The following is a 20,623-nucleotide window of genomic DNA, read 5'->3' as shown; positions in this document are numbered from 1 at the left end:
CCAAGTCACTTTTTTCAGTGTCACTGCAACTTCAAACAGTCACTAAATGAACTGTTATACACCGAGAACTACCTGTATCAGGGGAGGGGGGAAATGATCATTCCACAGGGCAGATGCGGCAATGGAAAAGGGGAGGTTCCCTATATCAGACTAACAGAATGACAGAGTTAGAAGGGACCTTGAAGGTCTTCTAGTCCAACCCCCTGCTCAAGCAGGAAATGACTGTAACATTTCAGACAAATGTCCAATCTCTTCTTTAAAATGTCCAGTGTTCTGGAGGCAAGTTGATCCACAGGTTAATTGTTCTTGCTGTCAGGAAATTCCTCCTTAATTCTAAGTTGCTTCTCTCCTTGATTAGTTTCCACCCATTGCTTCTCGTCCTGCCCTCAAGTGCTTTGGAGAATAGCTTGGCTCCCTCTTCTTTGTGGCAGCCCCTGAGATATTGGAAGACTGCTATCATGTCTTCCCTAGTCCTTCTTTTCATTAAACTAGACATAGCCAGTTCCTGCAACCGTTCTTCATATGTTTTATCCTCCAGTCCCCTAATCATCTTGGTTGCTCTTCTCTGCACTCTTGCTAGAGTCTCAACATCTTTTTTACATCGTGGCGACCAAAACTGGATGCAGTATTCCAAGTGTGGCCTTATAAAGGCATTATAAAGTGGTATTAACACTTCACGTGATCTTGATTCTATCCCACTGTTAAGGCAGCCAAGATCTCGTTTTTTTAGTTCCCGTTTCTCCAACTTGTTACCAACAATGATTTCCAATACCACTTTTAGCTGTTGTGGAGGAAACAATTCCACAACCAATGAAAAGAGGCGAAGAGAAATTTATTCAGCAAGGCTCATTAGTTCTGTTCTATAGAAAGAGATGCAAGCACTGGGAGGCAGGGATGGGCTGCTGGGGGTTCGCAGGGGTTCGGGAGAACCTCAAGCTAAGATTCTGTGCAGTTCGGAGAACCCCCCCCAAATCCCACTCCTGGCTGGTCCCACCTGCCTCACCCTGCCCCGCTCTGATCAGAAGTCCCCACGCGGCCCGTGCAAGGCACGAACGGAGGTTCAGTGAGGGCAAACAGTGTCGACTGGTGGCCCCCAGGGGGAGGGCCTTCTCTGTGGGGGCTCCGACCCTGTGGAACGAACTTCCCCTCGGGCTTCGACAACTACCTGACCTTAGGACCTTTCGCCGCGAACTTAAAACCTATTTATTTCGGATGGCTGGACTAGCTTGATTTTTATCTGTAATTTTAATTGAATGTGATGGGTTTTTAAATTTTTGTAATTTTATGGGGGTGTTTATATTATTTTAATTTTTGGGCTAATTTAAATCAGTTTTTTAAGGGTTGTTTTAATTATTGTGTATGTCTGTATTTTATCTGCCTGTTCACCACCCTGAGTCCTTCGGGAGAAGGGCGGTATACAAATTAAAATATTATTATTATTATTATTATATTATTAAAATACGAACCTACCAGAAGTTCCGGCCTCCAAAGGGCCTCCATTTCCAGCCTCCAGAAGACCTCCAGAGTCTGGGGAGACCGTTTTCACCCTCCCAGAGGCTCAAGAAAAGCCTCCAGAGCCCAGGGAGGGCAAAAACGTCCCCCCTGCCATAGTGCAGGAGGCCAAGTGACCCATGCCCACCATGGCCACGCCCACCCAGCAACCGGGTAGAGAACCCCTTGCTAAAATTCTTGAAGTCCACCCCAGTTGGGAGGGTTTTAACATGCTAGCACAATGCTTCCATTTCTCATTAGTTTAATAAAAGCTTTTGCCTCACACAGTTAAACTTTACATTTCGTGCACGTACAAAGGTGCTTTATTTCCTATAAGGTGTTTTAAAATGTTGATGGGTTTACTTCCCCATCTTAGAATATCCCGACATGCATGCTAATTTATCACTTTTGTTTCTTTGTGCGTGACCTATCCATTCAAAGATAATGGAGAAGGGCATTTATGTTCCTACACTGTTTAACCCACTAGCTTTCTGAACAAATCACTTATGTAAACATAGAGGAACAGACCTGTTGCTTGTTGTTACACAAGTTCAAACAATAGATACCCGGATTCTTGTTGATATATATTTGGTAGCAAAATATCAAATGCATTTAATAAGACTGAGTATCTTCCTTCACGTTACATAACCAGAGGAAGGGAAAAAAATATACTTGGTAACTTTTTTTTTCCCCATTCTATTTCCACCTGCAGCAATTGAGTGTCTTTTAATTGGATGTAATAATCACATGGAATAAAACATTCAGGCTACAAAGCAGCTAATTATGCAAGCTCAACCACTGAAAAACATTTTCTCTGAACATTTGTAGAGTGGCCTTCATTTTTTTTTTAATTTGAATTTATATCCCGCCCTTCTCCGAAGACTCAGGGCGGCTTACATTGTGTTAAGCAATAGTCTTCATCCATTTGTATATTATATACAAAGTCAACTTTTATTGCCCCCAACAATCTGGGTCCTCATTTTACCTACCTTATAAAGGATGGAAGGCTGAGTCAACCTTGGGCCTGGTGGGACTTGAACTTGCAGTAATTGCAAGCAGCTGTGTTAATAACAGACTGCTTAGTCTGTTGAGCCACCAGAGGCCCTTCCGCAATTTTTTTTTTCTTACAATAAGAAATTGTGGTTAAGGCATCAGGTTAGAACCCGGGAGACTGTCTATGGAGATTCTCAGTCATCCAGGTCATGATTGTCCCAAAGATGCTTTTTCAGGAGGCAACTGGACTTTCTTGTTTTTTCCTTGAAGACGTTTCACTGCTCATCCAAGAAGCTTCTTCAGCTCTGACTGGATGGTGGGGAATGGAGGGATTTATATTCCTTGTATCGTCAAAGAAAAAACAAGAATAGAATAGAATAGAATATTAGAATAGAATGGAATGGAATGGAATGGAATGGAATGGAATGGAATGGAATGGAATGGAATGGAATGGAATGGAATGGAATAGAATAGAATGGAATAGAATAGAATTTTTTATTAGCCAAGTGTGATTGGACAAGCAAGGAATTTGTCTTGGTGTATATGCGCTCAGTGTACATAAAAGAAAAGATACGTTCATCAAGAATTCTAAGGTACAACACTTAATGATAGTCATAGGGTACAAATAAGCGATCAGGAAACAATCAATATCAATATAAATCATAAGGATACAAGGAAAGTCCAGTTTTCAATGCCACTGTAAGTTTGAACAGTCACTAACTGAACTGTTGAAGCTCAAGGACTACCTGCAAATCAGATCAAAAGGCTTGCTGTCGTTTTAAAGATTACTTGCAAAATTTCTCCATTCAGTCAGCTGGACTGTCCTATCTTAGACTAACTGCCGAGAAATATCAGTCCTGATATCAGTTTGCCTCCTGAAAAAGCACCTTTGGGACAACCATGACCTGGATGACCGAGAATCTCCATAGACTTTTAGCTATACACTTTGGGATGAACACCCTGGGAATGCTGTGGGAGTAGGAATGGATTGCTAAAGGGGGGTGGGGGGAATTGCAGACTACAGGAACCATTTACACTACTTAAGTGACCCTGCGGACACAGATAAACCTCCAGGTGGCCTCAATGACTTTCTAAAAGGATGCAGATGACCAGCTGTCTGCAAGGAATATAAATCCTTCCATTCCCCACCATCCAGTCAAGAGCTGAAGTTTCATGAAAGCGAAACATCTTCAAAAGAAAAAACGAGTCCAGTTGTCTCTTGAAAAAGGATCTTTGGGACAACCTGGGAGACTCCAAGTTCTAGTCCTGTCTTAGCCATGAAAGTTGGTTGCATGATTTTGGGGCATGGGCCGCTCACCCTCTTTCAATCCAACCCACCTCATAGGGGTACTGTTTTGTGGGAAATATGAGGACAATGAAGTATTAGTTATCTTTATTTGTAAGCTGCCTAGAATTGCCAAAATGGGCGGCATATAGGTTTAAGAAAGATAATAAATGCAGGTAGTCCTCAACTTACAACAGTTCATTTAGTGACCATTCAAAGTTACAACGGCACCAAAAAAAAGTGACTTACGACCGTTTGTGAAAGTTACAACCTTTGCAGCATCCCCACAGTCATGTGATCTAAATTCAGATGCTTGGCAACTGCTTCATATTTATGACCATTGCAGTGTCCTGGGGTCATGTGATCACTTTTTGCGACCTTCTGTAACAAGCAAAGTCAGTTGGGAAGCCAGATTCACCTAACAACCAGGTTAGTAACTTATCAACTGCAGTGATTCACTTAACAACCGTGACAAGAAAGGTCAAAAAATGGGGCAAAACTCACTTAACAAATGTCTCACTTAGCGACATAAATTTGGGGCTCAATTGTTGTTGTTGTCGAGGACTATCTGTAAATCATCACTGCACGTTCAGTTACCTCAGTAATAAAGACAGAATAAAAATTGAATAAATAAATAAATAAAACTTAGGGCAAACGGAAGAATACAAACTGATCCATTTGCTTGATTTTTTTTAAAGTCTTAATAATTCCAACACATATAGTGCGTCATCTAATAAAATTAGATAGGAACTGCATGCCATATCCATCATATATTAACAGAAACTTCAAGAAATTTTCAAAAGTTATAACCAAATGTTATCTGTTTTCTACCACTTTTTAAAATATTTTTATCTTAAAATATTTTAACAATTTTAAATATTTTTTAGAAACTAAAAGACACTGGCTCCTGGGGAGGAAAGCTACGGCAAATCTAGTTCAGGGGTCTCCAACCTTGGTCCCTTTAAGACTTGTGGACTTCAACTCCCAGAGTCCCTCAGCCAGCAAAGCTGGCTGAGGAACTCTGGGAGTTGAAGTCCACAAGTCTTAAAGGGACCAAAGTTGGAGACTCCTGATCTAGATAGCTTACTAAAAAGCAGAGACATCACCAGAATAGAAGACATGATGAAAACTCCTTAATTTCACAACCCATGGACAGACTTAAGCACAGTTTCAGTTGGGAAATGCTGAGCATCCCAGATCAAGCCAAGCCCCAAAATGCTAGAGAATTCCCGGAAGCCTGGCACTCAAATAAATCGACCATCAACAGGCATATAGACATAAATAACATCTACATGCCATTCAAAAGAGTCAATTTTTTAAAAAAAGAAACAAAAAGAACAAAACATCTCATGAGGAATCAATATCTAGCTATGCAGAGATTAACACCAAAAGTAACCAACAACTAAACCAGTAATCAAGTAAAGAATACACCAAACATGGAACTACTAACTCAAGACAAGCATACTAACAGTAAACAATAGCCTAATCAGGAACATTCCCACCGACACTGACAGTGCAAGCTGTTAATATATACTGCTCAAAAAAATAAAGGGAACACATACACATGACACAATGTACTGAATTTAATAAGAATATTTCATTCCTTTAGATCTAGGATGCCTTACAGTATACAGTAAAGGGAACACAAAAATACTTTAAGACATCCTAGATCTGAAGGAATGAAATATTCTTATTAAATACAGTACATTGTGTTGTGTAGGTGTTCCCTTTATTTTTTTTAAGCAGTGTATAAAAGAGAGCAAACCCCACTCCCTTCTAATACTGATGTTATCTAGTTAGGTCATGAAACATCTACAAGAAAACCACCAAGTTGAGACAGCACATTCTCACAATTCAGCCCTGAGCTTCAATAATTCTCTTCTATCGGTAATACTGATCTTTCGCAAATAACTTTTGTAAATCTGATCAGATTACGTTCATATAAGTATAGCCAACTACTGTACTTTAATGCGGTGAAAATATTTTACATAGCTAAATTTCAACGTGGACACGCAGGCATTCCGAAAGCCATTTACGAAAGACCTCAATCATCTCTGCTGTTACATTTTTCAGTTAAGTGAAGAAACTTTTTAATGGCCAGGTTTGAGTAACAAGACTCCTTTAACAGGAAGCAACTGAAGAGATCTGGCTGTCAGATTTGAGTATAAGATCAGTTTCGATATAGTATGTAATGATACTCCTGTTGCAGATTCCTGACAGTTCCAGGATGTGTCTTAACACAATTGTAACATGTATGCGCAACAGCCATTTCTCCATGATTTGATCACATGATAGAGAAGAGATTAGTGCAAGCCTATCAGCACGTCGAGTCACAAAAGTCACTTCACCCGCCTGTTGATCTCATTTGTTGCAAAAAGATTACTGAAGGTACCTGTCTATAAACTGGTTAACATCAGCCTTAATGTTGACTGGCTTTAGTATACCCTACTCTTTTGCTTTTCCACAAAGAGATCAAAACTTGGCTCTGCAGCCTTGGGTGGGAGGCACAGAGGACCATGCAACTGTGGGGCTAGCTGGCCCCATGAGGAAACAAAACACACACACCTGTATTAACTAACGTGGTAGACTTTAGGAGAAACACTTCCATTCTTCCACCTCTCACAATACTAGACAACACAGTATCAATAGTAGAAACCTTCAAATATCTAAGTTCCACCATATCGCAAGATCTAAAATGGACACCTAACATCAAAAACTTCATCAAAAAAGCACTGTTCTTTCTGTGCCAACTCAGAAACCTCAAACTGCCCAAGGAGTTGCTCATCCAGTTCTACAGAGGAATTATTGAGTCTGTCATCTGCACCTCCACAACTGTCTGGTTTGGTTCTGCAACCCAACAAGACAGACACAGACTTCAAAGGATAATTAGAACTGTAAAAAAAGCAATGGCTACCAACCTGCCTTCCATTGAGGCCCCGTATACTGTACGAGTCAAAAAGAGGGCTGTGAAAATACTTTCAGACCCCTCACATCCTGGACATAAACTGTTTCAACTCCTACCCTCAAAATGACACTATAGAGCACTGCACACCAGAACAACTAGACACAAGAACATTTTCCCAAATGCCATCACTCTGCTAAACAAATAATTCCCTTAACACTGTCAAACTATTTACTAAATCTGCACTACTATTAATCTTCACATCGTTTCCATCACCCATCTCCTTCCACTTATGACTGTATGAGTGTAACTTTGTTGCTTGTATCCTTACGATTTATATTGATATTGTTTCCTGATTGCTTATTTGTACCCTATGACTATCATTAAGTGTTGTATCATTAAGTGTTAAATTTGTGCCCTATGACTACCATTAAGTGCTGTAAGTGTTGTACCTGGTTGAATGTATCTTTTCTTTTATGTACACTGAGAGTATATGCGCCAAAACAAATTCCTTGTATCTCCAATCACACTTGGCTAACAAAAAATTAAATTAAATTCTATTCTAGTCTAGTCTAGTCTAATGCTAAATGACTATCCTGAAATTTTGAAATTTTGTTATAATTTTAAAATATCTTAAATTAATTTTAATATTGAATGTCAATTTTATATGTTGTTTATATATTGATTATATTGTACACTGTCCAGAGGGTCTCCCTGAAGGATGGATGGATGGATGGATGGATGGATAGAGCAAGATAGTTAGCAAGGTAGCAAGATAAATAAGTAGGTAGGTAGGTAGGTAGATAGATATAGATATAGATATATAGATATAGATATAGATATGAAAACTCAACTGATTGAATTGATTTATTCAATTAATATTTAGACAATTGTAATAGAATAACTACCCAAGAAATTAAAAGACGCTTGCTCCTGGGGAGGAAAGCTATGGCAAATCTAGACATACTAAAAAGCAGAGACATCACCCTAGCAACAAAAGTATGTATATAGTCAAGGCTATGGTTTTCCCAGTTGCAATGTATGGCTGTGAAAGTTGGACCATAAGAAAGGCTGAGAACACCAAAGAATTGAGGCCTTTGAACTCTGGTGCTGGAGAAGAACTCCTGCAAATCCCTTGGACTGCAAGGCGATCCAACCAGTCGGTTCTAGAGGAGATCAACCCTTAGTTCTCTTTAGAAGGCCAGATCCTGAAGAGGAAACTCAAATACTTTGGCCACCTACGGAGAAGGAAGGACTCACTGGAGAAGAGCCTAATGCTGGGAAAGATTGAGGGCAAAAGAAGAAGGGGACGACAGAGAACGAGGTGGCTGGATGGAGTCACTGAAGCAGTCAGTGTGAGCTTAAATGGATTCCGAGGGATGGTAGAGGACAGGAAGGCCTGGAGGAAAGTTGTCCATGGGGTCGTGATGGGTCATAACAACAACCTCTTACCTCCCACAACACATACTTTTCTCTCAAGAGACAGTGCAACAATATTTTCATCTCCTTCGAAGAGAAAAGGCTCCTATCACAAATCTAGGCTGCTTCCTTTCTATTCTTCAAAAGTGCTGATTCTCTTAAAAATATAAATCACAAACCACAATTAAAATAAGCTCAACATATTTATTCAACTTTAAGAATCTTGTTCAAGATTAAGTCTTGAAGATTAGGCTCATACGCTGCACTTCCTCATAGTGCAGTAGGTCTGGTTTTAGCTAAACGTATTCCATAAATTCATCCACTGCGACTTGCAAGCTAGGCTCCACACCTTAGCAAAATGAGAAATCCGGTGACCATAATGATTGAAAGAAGCTTACTAAGCTGTCCAACCTTAACCATTGTCTGTATTCATATCTCGTATAGCTTGCTGGGCTTTTCACTGATATTTTGCACAAACAGAACTATTATAACTCATGAACCACACGACTTAATACAAGTGTGCATCCAAGTGTGGTGAAACTTATTTCTAGATATCTGTGTATATAATTATGGGTTATAAAGTGTTATTTTCCAATTCTTCTTTTTACAATTCCTATAAGCCCACAACAATATAGCTAACAATTGCAATTACTGCAATGCACTCTACATTTATCTGCCCTTGAAGTCTATCCGGAAACTTCAACAGGTCCAGAATGCAGCAGCTCACACAATAATGGGGGTCCCTAGGTTTGCCCATGAAACACATTTGTTGCACAAGTTACACTGGCTTCCCGTTTCTTTCTGGTTGCAATTCAAGGTGCTGGGCATCATCTTTAAAGTCCTGTATCGCACAGGGCCAGGTTTGTTTTCCTAAGGACATCCAGTCATCCCACCAGATCAGATAAGATCCTTCCCCTAAATATTGCCATCTGTTGGGAGCTAGGAAGCTTGCCTTTTTCTGTGGCTGCTCTATGGAACACTCTGCCACCTGAAATTTGGCAGGCCTCCACCTTGAGAAAAAAAATTAAACAACTACACATTAGACCAGGGGTCAGCCACCCGCAGCTCTGGAGCCGCATGTGGCTCTTTCATCCCTCTGCTGCGGCTCCCTGTTGCTGGTCGGCTCCACAATTGATAGGGCTTTCGGTTAGGACAGGTAGAGAGAAAAGGATATCCCGCTAGGAGGAAACTCTATGGTGGGGGAATCGGACGTCCAGTCAGCAGAGGAAAAAGGACACCACACTAGGAGGAGACTACAATGGGGGAACTGGACGTCCAGTCGGCTCCAGAATTGAATGGGGGTTTCCAGTTAAGACCTTTGTGGCTCTTTGAGTGTTCAAGGTTGCTGACCCCTGCATTAGACATTTGACTTGGCACCAGGTTTTTTGTTGTTTTTAATGTGTTTAGCTTTATAATTTGTAATATGGTTCGGTGTGTTGTTTTAACTTTTGATTGGGAGCCTCCCCAGAGTTGGTTATAAGATGGTGGCTATATAAATATTTTAAATAAATAAATTACATGACTTAGCAACACTTCTGTTAGGATATTAAAGAGCTTAAGGATTCAATGTGAAATCTTTCAATGTAAAATATTCGTTTTAAACTGGACTTTTGACCTACTCCTGTGGCTATCACCAAGACACTATCAGCAATGTTCAGTAAAAAAAATTATAATAGGCAAAAACTGATCATCACAATGTATGCACAAACCTGGTTGGGTTCACATATTGTGCTAAACCATAGTTTATTGACAAGTTTGCATAATATCCTAAGTTGTACTTTTTAGCTGATAAACCGTAAGCCCACAACCCACTAAGTCAAAAATATCAATCATTATTACTTGGTATGATGTTTTATTTGGAGCATTGAGTCCTTTAATTTTTTACAGTGGGAAGTAGCTTTTTAAATAGGAGATTCTATAAATTACATTCAAAGTTCATTTTTAGCATTTCAATGGCCGAAAGGATCGGGTAAGAAATAATAAAATGCTTTTGCTTATTATTCTGAAGCAGATCCTAGTTAGAATAAATCATTCAGGAATTAATAATCTGAACACATACACAACAACAGTATGTGTACCTATGTGTACCTATGTGTACCTATGTGTACCTACAAGGAACTTGCGAATACACAGTAATAACAAACCTTGGTTTACACCTAAACTTAAGCAGCTACGACATTCCAAAGAGGAAGCCTACAGAAAAGGTGATAAAATGCTGTACAATCAGGCCAGAAATGCACTAACAAGGGAGATAAGAGCAGCAAAAAGAAGCTACTCTGAAAAGCTAAAGAATCAATTTTCAGCAAATGAACCAGCAAACATGTGGAAAACTCTTAAAAATATCACCGGCTATGGCAAACCTCCTTCCCAGGCTGAAGGTAATCAACAACTGGCAGATGACCTGAATGAGTTTTACTGCAGGTTTGAAAGGAAACTACAGCCACCTATCTCCACAACCCCCATCTCAGACACAGCAACAACAGCCAAGCCTCCTACAACTGACAACTGACCCCATTTCATTGGGTTCACAACCCCTAGTGATCACAGAAAAGGAAGTGCAGGACCTATTTCACAGACAAAAGCCAGGAAAAGCGCCAGGCCCAGACAAGATAACTCCTTCTTGCTTAAAAGTCTGTGCTGACCAATTGGCCCCCATCTTCACCCATATTTTCAATAAATCACTAGAGATGTGCTATGTTCCTTCTTGCTTCAAACGCTCTACCATCATCCCAGTGCCCAAGAAGCCCACCATCAAGGAACTAAATGTCTACAGGCCAGATGCTCTAACATCTGTAGTCATGAAAACCTTTGAAAGGCTAGTGCTTTCCTACCTGAAAACCATCACGAATCCGCTTTTAGACCCTTGCAATTTGCATACCGAGCAAATAGATCAACAGATGATGCTGTTAATATGGCTCTGCACTACATCCTACAACATCTTGAGTCTCCAAAGACCTATGCAAGGGTCCTTTTTGTAGACTTTAGTTCAGCATTCAATACCATCATTCCAGACATTCTTCTAACTAAGCTAAACCAGCTACAGGTACCGGAACAGACTTGTAAGTGGATCACAAGCTTCCTAACAAACAGGAAGCAGCAGGTGAAGCTAAGCAAGATCACATCAAATACCTGTACAATTAGCACAGGGGCCCCCCCAGGCTGTGTGCTCTCCCCACTTCTCTTCTCTCTGTATACCAATGACTGCATCTCCAATGATCCATTTGTTAAGCTACTGAAGTTCGCAGATGACACAACAGTGATTGGTCTCATTCGAGACAATGACGAATCCGCATATAGACGAGAGGTCGAACGACTAGCCTTGTGGTGCAACCAAAACAATCTGGAACTGAACACACTCAAAACCGTAGAAATGGTGGTAGACTTTAGGAAAAACCCTTCCATACTTCCACCTCTCACAATACTTGACAACACAGTATCAACAGTAGAAACCTTCAAATTTCTGGGTTCTATCATATCGCAAGATCTCAAATGGACAGCTAACATCAAAAACATCATTAAAAAAGGACAACAAAGAATGTTCTTTCTGCGCCAACTCAGTAAGCTCAAACTGCCCAAGGAGCTGCTGATCCAGTTCTACAGAGGAATTATTGAGTCTGTCATTTGCACCTCTATAACTGTCTGGTTCGGTTCTGCAACCCAACAAGAAAAACACAGACTTCAGAGGATAATTAGAACTGCAGAAAAAATAATTGCTACCAACTTGCCTTCCATTGAGGACCTGTATACTGCACGAATCAAGAAGAGGGCCGTGAAAATATTTGCAGATCCCTCGCATCCTGGACATAAACTGTTTCAACTCCTACCCTCAAAAGAGCACTGCACACCAGAACAACTAGACACAAGAACAGTTTTTTCCCCGAAGGCCATCACTCTGCTAAACAAATAATTCCCTCAACACTGTCAGACTATTTACTGAATCTGCACTACTATTAATCGTTTCATAGTTCCCATCACCAATCTCTTTCCACTTATGACTGTATGACTATAACTTGTTGCTGGCAATCCTTATGATTTATATTGATATATTGATCATCAATTGTGTTGTAAATGTTGTACCTTGATGAACGTATCTTTTCTTTTATGTACACTGAGAGCATATGCACCAAGACAAATTCCTTGTGTGTCCAATCACACTTGGCCAATAAAAAAATTCTATTCTATTCTATTTATTTCTCAATTTACCTTCTTCACTATTACATTCTGTCCTCACTATAGACCAAATCTTGCTTGTATGAACTGAAGCCAAATAGAATATAGTTTGCACACAACTAATATTGATGCTGATGATACCTTTAAACTTTGAACATCCCCTGAACTGGGCAAAGATAAACTGAGAGATAGGAATGGAATGGTTACCAGGAATTTTACAGGTCTAGAGGAGGCAGCCAAGAATAAACTTGGGGACATAACGGAGATACATTCGCCTTTATTTCTTAATTATCAACCAGGTCTTGTTTATTATTTATTTTATTTTTATCCCATCTTTATCGTTTTTATAAATAACTCCCGGTGGTGAACATAGCAAAAGTACTTATCAATAACCCTTAGATTTATATACCGCATCACAGTGCTTTTACAGCCTTCTCTAGGCAATTGGCAGTCAGCATATTGCCCCCAACAATGCGGGCCCTCATTTTACCGACCTTAGAAAGATGGAAGGTTGGTAAAATGAGAACTGAGTCAACCTTGAGCTGGTCAGGATCAAACTGCTGGCAGCTGGCAGTCAGCAGAAGTAGTCTGCAGTACTGCATTCTAACCACTGCGCCACCACGGTTCTTACATACAGTACTTAATACTCCTTCCTTCTCCTATTTTCCCTACAACAATCCTGCCAGTTGAATTAGGCTGAGAGAGAGAGAGCACAACAAACCCAAAATCACGGCCCAGCTTACATGCCTAAAGGGAAGACTAGAACTCAGTCTCCTGGTTTCTAAGCCACCACCTTAACCACTACACAAAACTGACTCTTTCAATAGTAAGTTTTCTTCCAATAACCAGTGGTTTTGTCTAATAAATAGCAGGCCATCTCACAGAAACAGCTACTTTACTCCTCTCAATTCAAACGTTTGGTACATACACCCCACATTGCTCAATATCTTCTGCACAAGTAAGAAGCACAAGTATCTGCTGTAGTAATCTCATAGAAGCTGAATAGCTATGGGCTTAATAAAAGTTCAACTCCGCCTAGAAACCCCAAATCATGTTGACATCCTTGAAGGAAAAGTGAAACAAAAGCATAATAGGACTCTCTCTTTCCCCCCCCCCTTCTGTTCAATCTTGTCCAATTCTCAGAAACTGCCTGGGTAAGTTTCTGTAATTTTCTTGGCAAGGTTTTTTAGAAGTGGTTTAACATTGCCTCCTTCTCAGGGTTTACAGAAAGTGACTGGCCCAAGGTCAATCCCATTTGGCTTTGTGTCCAAGGCAAGACTAGAACTCAAGGTCTCCCACAGCTTCTAGCCTCATACTTTAACTATTATGGCAATCTGGCTCTAAAACAGGGGTCACCAACCTTTAGGACCTCAGGGACTACTAAATTCATAATTTTAAATTCCATGGACCGCTAATATGATTTGCCTAATGACTGGCTGGCTGGGCGTGGCTAGATGGTCATGTGACTGAGTGGCCATGGCCAACTCAATGTCACTCACGTCAAGGGCCACCTCGTCAGTCTCTATTCACCCCTCCCACCCACTCCTCTCCTGCCCACCCAGGCTCCTTAGGGCCCCAACAGGAAGCAGATGTTGGAGCTAAGCAGCAACCATGAGAAAGAGTTGGGAAAACAGCTGGCTCAGTTCAAATTGGATCTGACCAAGAAAGAGGCTCAGCAGAAGCACCTCACTGAGGACTACGAGCATAGACTTTCCAAGCAGAGGGAAGACCTGCAAGAGTGCAAGGTCAGGTACCAGTGCCTGGAGATTCAGCGGGCTGAGATTGTCAGCCAGTTCCAGGCCATGATGCAGTCCCACTGGAACAAGGCCCTCTGGCTCTTTGCCACCAGTGGTGCTTCCCTCCAGCCTTCGCCCAAAGCCCCACACCAGATGGTCGAAGCAGACCCCAAGTCAGAATTTCTCCCCTCCTCCCACCCACAAAAAGACCCCAAAGGGGAAGACTCTCTGCAGCAACGCAAGTGTTCATTGCATGTATCTGGCCCAGGGGCCGTAGTTTGAGGACCCCTGATTTAGTGCAACATAAAAAATGCAAATAATTTTTCTGCGGACCACCAAAATTTTCTCACGGACCACCAGTGGTCCATGGACCACCAGTTGATGACCGCTGCTCTAAAAGGACTCTACAGCACTCCAAATCCAATATGCTAAAGAAGACACCAGGATACAAATGCAGTACTGTCTGCAACTCCTTAAAGCAACTGTGTCTTTTTTCAAGATTATGCTGCTTGTCATGTGATCCTGGAAAAAAGACCCATTTCCTTTAAATCAGATATAGAGGGGTGTTATTTTCATAACCCCGCAAACTTAGAAGTACCTCTTTTGGCTTGGAAACTGTAGACTCATGCACAGCTTAAATATAAGGTGTTTTTGTTTTTTTTAAAGTGTGCCTTTAAGGAAAAGAGCAAGAATGCATCTCAACAACTAAATATAACATTAACCAGCCATATCCTGAATTAAGTTTCTAGGTATGACAAATTTTATTTCTTGATTTATGAGACCACCCAATTCAAACTCTGGGCAGCGTAAAACAGAAACATATAAGAATAAGAGGAATACAACTAACAACAAACAAGCAGTATAACATAAAATGCCATATCAAATGTCATATCAGATGATAACCAAGCACATAACCAAGCACACCTCTGAAAGGGGGGTATTCCCACTCAACTGATCCCTAATGCATGGGGGCTTTTCCAAAATCAAGGCAAGTTAGGGCCTGTCATATGCAGTATCGGGGACCACCACAGGAAAGACACATATCCCAAGTCTCCTAAGATGACAAGACTTAAAAGAAAGAATGGGGGGGGGGGCATGCCCTCCGTGTGGCAGCTGTGGGGCAAACAGATGTTCTTGGGAAAAAGCAATCCGTCAAGCCACCTGATCCTATGCAGGTTATGCAGCAAAATATATACCCCGTTGGCAAAGATGCCATTATATGACAAATTCCCTGTGCGCCCAATCACACTTGGCCAATAAAGAATTCTATTCTATTCTATATCAGAGCTATAGAGCATAGAATCGCAGAATTGGATATAGTTTATTCCATCTCTTCCGTCTCTACTTAGATGTGATCATGGGCTTCTTCTTTTTTTTTAGGAAATATCAGCCAACAGGAATAACCCAATAAGACTTAAGCCTCTCCCTTGAGACACCTGGATTGAGGGGGGGGCACATTCAGACGACAATCAAGGCTTCAATCAATCAGAAGAAGAGCTGGAAGGGACCTTGGAGGTCATCAGTCCAACCCTCTGCTCAAGCAGGAGACCCATATACATACATACATACATACATATATGCACAGCCCATTTCAGGCAGCTAGCTGTCCAGTCTTTTCTTTAAAATCCTTCAGAATAGAATAGAATAGAATAGAATAGAATAGAATAGAATAGAATAGAATAGAATAGAATAGAATAGAATAGAATAGAATAGAATAGAATAGAATAGAATAGAATAGGAATAGAGATGGAAGTGACCTTGGAGGTCATCCAGTCCAACCCCCTGCTCAAGCAGGAGACCCTATATACATACATACATACATACATACATACATACATACATACATACACACACATACACACACACACACCATTTCAGGCAGTTAGCTGTCCAGTCTCTTCTTTAAAATCCTTCAGAATACAAGAGAAGAGAAGAGAAGAGAAGAGAAGAGAAGAGAAGAGAAGAGAAGAGAAGAGAAGAGGAATAGAGCTGGAAGGGACCTTGGAGGTCATCCAGTCCAACCCCCTGATCAAGCAGGAGACCCTACATACATACATATATATACACACACACGTACACACACACCATTTCAGGCAGTTAGCTGTCTTTTTTTAAAATCCTTCAGAATAGAATAGGAATAGGAATAGGAATAGGAATAGGAATAGGAATAGGAATAGGAATAGGAATAGGAATAGGAATAGGAATAGGAATAGGAATAGGAATAGGAATAGAATTTTTTTTTTTATTGGCCAAGCGTGATTGGACACACAAAGAATTTGTCTTGGTGCATCAGCGATGATGTGTTTGTGTGTGTGTGTAATTCCATATATATAATTCCATATATATATGTAACCTACGAAAACAAATATATTCCTTAATATATATATATATTAAAGGGTTTGCCCTTGACCTCCACAACCAACCCACTTTCCAGGTGCAGGTGCCACCTAGGTTGCCCTGGCAGGGATCACACACCTGTCACCCAGCCTTCCCGGCCCCCCACACACCCCCAACCCCCCCCACCCCACTCTTCTCCCACTCCACGTCCATCCTACTTCAGAGGGTGAGGAGATGGGGCAAGCCAGGGGGGGTGGGGGTGAGGCTCTCACCAGGTAAAGGGTCCCATAGATGCGGAGCGACTCTCCAAACGCCCCTTGGGTGATGTGCACGAAGGCTCGCCCGCAGTGGGGGTGCCAGGTGTGCCCGATCTCGTAGCAGTTGTGGGGGATGGATTTGCTCAGCGCCGCCATCTTGGCCCAGCGGCTGGACCCGGAGCTGGGAAGGGGGGGGGGCCGTTGTGAGGGAACGGCGCGCGCGCACGCGCACGCGCACGCGCACCCCCCGGGAGGCCGAAGCAGGACTGACGACGGCGCTCGAGAGAGAGAGAGAGAGAGAGGGAGAGCGCGCGCGCCAAGGAAAGACAAACTGCGGCTGCCCGCCCGGGGTTACTCCAGATCAACCACCTCTTTTTTTTCCTCCCTCCGCCCCTCTGGCTTTTGCCGGCTCGCGTGAGCCCGCTCAGCCAATCCCGAGCCGGCTTTTGCCCGGCCGGGTTGGAAGGGGCGAGGGGAGGGGATAGGAAGGGAAGGGAGGGGGGAATGAGGGACGGAGGGAGGGGGGGAAAAAAAAAAAGGGAAGCCGGCGCGAGCGGCTCTCAACGCCGGCTCGTCGCCCCGCCCCCCCCCGCCCCCCCTCCAAGGCCACCTAACCGCTGCCCTGCCCGGGAGCGGCACGTGGATGCGGCTTTTTTGTGCGGTTATTTTTTTTTTTTTTTTGCGAAAACCGCTACGGCCGTCGGCGGGGTGTGTGTGTGGGGGTTTGCATTGTCAAGCCTGGGACGGCGGCAGCAAATTTGGAAAAGGTGCCGCCAAAAAAAAGAGAGAGAGAGGCATAGCGAGGGGAGGGAGGGAAGCTGGTTGACCTTGCCCTGAATTCTACTCGCATGAATTCTACCCGCGAGGAACGTGGGAAGGGGGGGGGGGGGAGGAATGGAAATGCTGCCGGCAAGGAAGCATAAGAAGAGGAGGAGGAGGAGGAGGAGGAGAAAAAGAAGAGGAGGAGGGGAAGGAGAAGAAGAGGAGGAGGAGGAGGAGAAAGAAGAGGGACGGAGAAGAAGAAGAGGAGAAAAGAAGACTAGGGAAGGAGAAGAGGAGGAGGAGGAGAGAGGAGGAGGAGGAGAAGAAGAGGAGGAGGAGAAGAAGAAGAGGGACGGAGAAGAAGAAGGAGGAGGAGAAAAGAAGACGAGGGAAGGAGAAGAAGAGGAGGAGGAGGAGGAGAAGAAGAAGAGGAGGAGGAGGAAGAGGAGAGAAGAGAAGAGGAGGAGGAGGAAGGAGGAGGAGAAAAGAGGAGAAGAGAAGGAGAAGAAGGAGGAGAAAAGAAGAGGGACGGAGGAGAAGAAGAGAGAGGAGGAGGAGAAAAGAAGACTAGGGAAGGAGAAGAAGAGAAATAGGAGAAGAGGAGGAGAAAAGAAGAAGAGGGAAGGAGAAGACGAGGAGGAGAAAGGCAAAGAGAAGGAGAAGGAGAAGAAGAGAAATAGGAGGAGAAAAAGAGGCGAAGAGAAGGAGAAGAAGAGAAATAGGAGGAGAAAAAGAAGAGGAAGAGGAGAAAAAGAAGGGACGGAGAAGAAGAAGAGGAGAGAAGGAGGAGGAGAAAAAGAAGAAGAGGAGGAGGAGAAAAAGGCGAAGAGAAGGAGAAGAAGAGAAATAGGAGGAGGAGAAAAAGAAGAGGGGAAGGAGAAGAGAAGGAGGAGGAGAAAAAGAAGAAGAGGGGAAGGAGAAGAAGAGAAGGAGGAGAAAAAGAGGTGAAGAGAAGCACCTTTGACCTGGTGTCTATAGACTCTCATCAGTGCTACTGTGCACTGATGAGAGTCTATACCCCTCATATCAACCCTGAGCTACAAATATTCTCCTTTATTGGTGCAAGCAGTAAGATGAGGTCCCTATTTTCTATTTTTTACGTGCTTTTGAACTGCTAGGTTGGCAGAAGCTGGGACAAGTAATGGGAGGTCACCCTGTTACGCGGCACTCAGGATTCGAACCACTGAACTGCCGACCTTTTGATCGACAAGCTCAGTGTCTTAGCCACTGAACCACCACCTCTCTCTCACACTCTCTCTCTCTCTCTCTCTCTCTCTCTCACACGCACATACATACATATATGGCAAATATATCTAACACACCTCTAAGGTGAGGCCTAAAAAGTAGAAAACTGAGTTCTAATCCCATTTTAGCCATCAAAACCAGTTGGGTGACTTTGGGCCAATCACATTCTCTGAGTCCAGCCCACCTCACAGGGTTGTTGTGAAGAAAATAGGAGGAGGAAGAATTCATCGCCCTGAAGCTTCAAAAAGGTGTGATAAAAAAAATCTAATAATAATAAAAATTTAACTACAGTTAGTTCTCGACTTACAGCCATTCATTTAATGACTCAGAGTTACAAAGGCACTGAAAAAAGTGACGTGACTGTTTTTCACGCAACCATTCCAGCATTCCCAAGGTCAAAATTTGGATGCTTGGCAACTAAGTGTGTATTTATGATGGTTGCAGTGACCTGGGATCACGTGATCCCGATTTGGGGCCTTCTGACAAAAGTCAATGGGGAAAGCTGGATTCACTTAACAACCGTGTTACTAACAACAACTGTGGCAAGAAAGGTCATAAAATAGGGCCAAAAAAATTCACTTAACAACTGTCTTGCACACAACATACATTTTGGGCTCAATTGTGGTCGTAAGGCAAGCACTACCTATAATTATTTTAACGTATTGTGATCTGTCTGGCCACTTTCTAACAATTTTTCACATCTTCTGGGTTCCGAATCACAGACCAGGGAACATAAAATGTGTAAGTAGAAGTATCCAGCATGTTCTATGTTGGGGAAAGGTAGCATAAGGATACAAATTAAAATACGGTGACGGCAGATTTATTTTCCAAGCAAAATGTTCTCCATCATTGCACCATAATAAGATTTATGCATGCCTTCCAATCAGTGTTGACTTTGGCAACTTCCTGGACAGGTTCCAGCAGTTTTCCTGGGAAGAATTTACAATACAGTTAGTCCTCGACTTACGACCAAAATGTCTCTGGCTAAACGAGACAGTGGTTACGTGAGTTTGGTCTCATTTTATGACCTTTCTTGCCACAATTGTGAAGTGAATCCCTGCACTTGTTTTAAGATAATAGCACGGTTGCAGAGTGAATCTAGCTTCCCCCGTTGATTTTTGCTTGTCGGAAGGTCTCCAAAAGAGATCACGCGACCCCCAGGACACTGCAACCGTCATAGCTACGGGCCAGCTGCCAAGCATCCAAACTTTGATCGTGTGACCATGGGGATGCTGCAGTGGTCATAAGTGAACCACATAGGTCACAAGTCACTTTTCAGTGCTGCTGTGACTTTTAAACAGTCAATAAGCAAATTGTAAGTTGAAGGCTATCTGTATAATACAACTTGCCTCCAGGAGTTGCGAATGCTCCAACACTGGAAATTTTTTAAGAAAATGTTGGATAACCATTTGTCCTTCCTTTTCTTCTTTTTTCCTTCCCTCTTCCTTCCCCTTTCTTCCTTCCTTCCCCTCTTTCCTTGTTTTTCCTTCCTTGCTCTCTTCCCATCTTTCCTTCTTTTTCTTTGCCTTTCCTCTTTCCCTTTCTCCTTTCCTGTCCCTTTTTTGCATGCCGAAATGCAAACGGGGAAACATTTCTCCTTTTGTTTTGTTTTAAGTTTGTTTTCCTTGCCCTGGACCGGCCCAGAGGGCTGTAGGTGGCCGTTGTGACCGAAAACAGGGTCTGGGAGGGCCGTGCGTGGTCCTGATGATATGGGACGACGCCCACCTATTCCGGTGGAGGAGAAAATACCACAAAGGATTAGAGAAACAGGAAGCATTTATTTATTTATTTATTTAATAAATTAATACTTTATTTAATTATTTGCGCAAATAAGCTCCATTTTCGCTGGCAAGAAGCACCACGGGCCAGTCCTTAGCTGTTTCCAGGGCATCCGGAATCTGATCTAAGCACCCCGTGGTCCAGATCCAGCCCGCGGGCCTTGAGTTTGACACCCCTGATTTAGAGTGACGGACAAGTAGATCCAAATCGCCCTGGTTATTTAAATACTCACATCAGTTGCTCTAGT

At 42.5% G+C, this 20,623-nt stretch overlaps 1 protein-coding gene across 5 annotated transcripts in view; it reads right to left on the bottom strand.

Moving 5' to 3' along the window:
- TMEM135 (transmembrane protein 135) overlaps positions 1-16,900 on the bottom strand; it is a 203,280-nt gene extending 186,380 nt beyond the window's left edge. For 2 of the 5 annotated variants that reach the window (XM_058186951.1, XM_058186950.1), the window contains exon 1: positions 16,606-16,900. In XM_058186951.1, the coding sequence (XP_058042934.1) occupies positions 16,606-16,746 (141 nt within the window). In that variant the 5' untranslated portion in view covers positions 16,747-16,900. Of the gene's footprint in view, positions 1-4,273; positions 4,294-16,605 lie in introns of those variants that run through there. The other 3 variants (XM_058186948.1, XM_058186953.1, XM_058186952.1) reach the window with 3 other exon arrangements.
- Positions 16,901-20,623: the final 3,723 nt, after the last annotated feature.

The sequence above is a fragment of the Ahaetulla prasina genome, chromosome 5 (assembly GCF_028640845.1).
Source record: "Ahaetulla prasina isolate Xishuangbanna chromosome 5, ASM2864084v1, whole genome shotgun sequence".
NCBI classification, from domain to species: Eukaryota; Metazoa; Chordata; class Lepidosauria; order Squamata; family Colubridae; genus Ahaetulla; species Ahaetulla prasina.
This window is presented reverse-complemented; position numbering and strand designations above follow the sequence as displayed.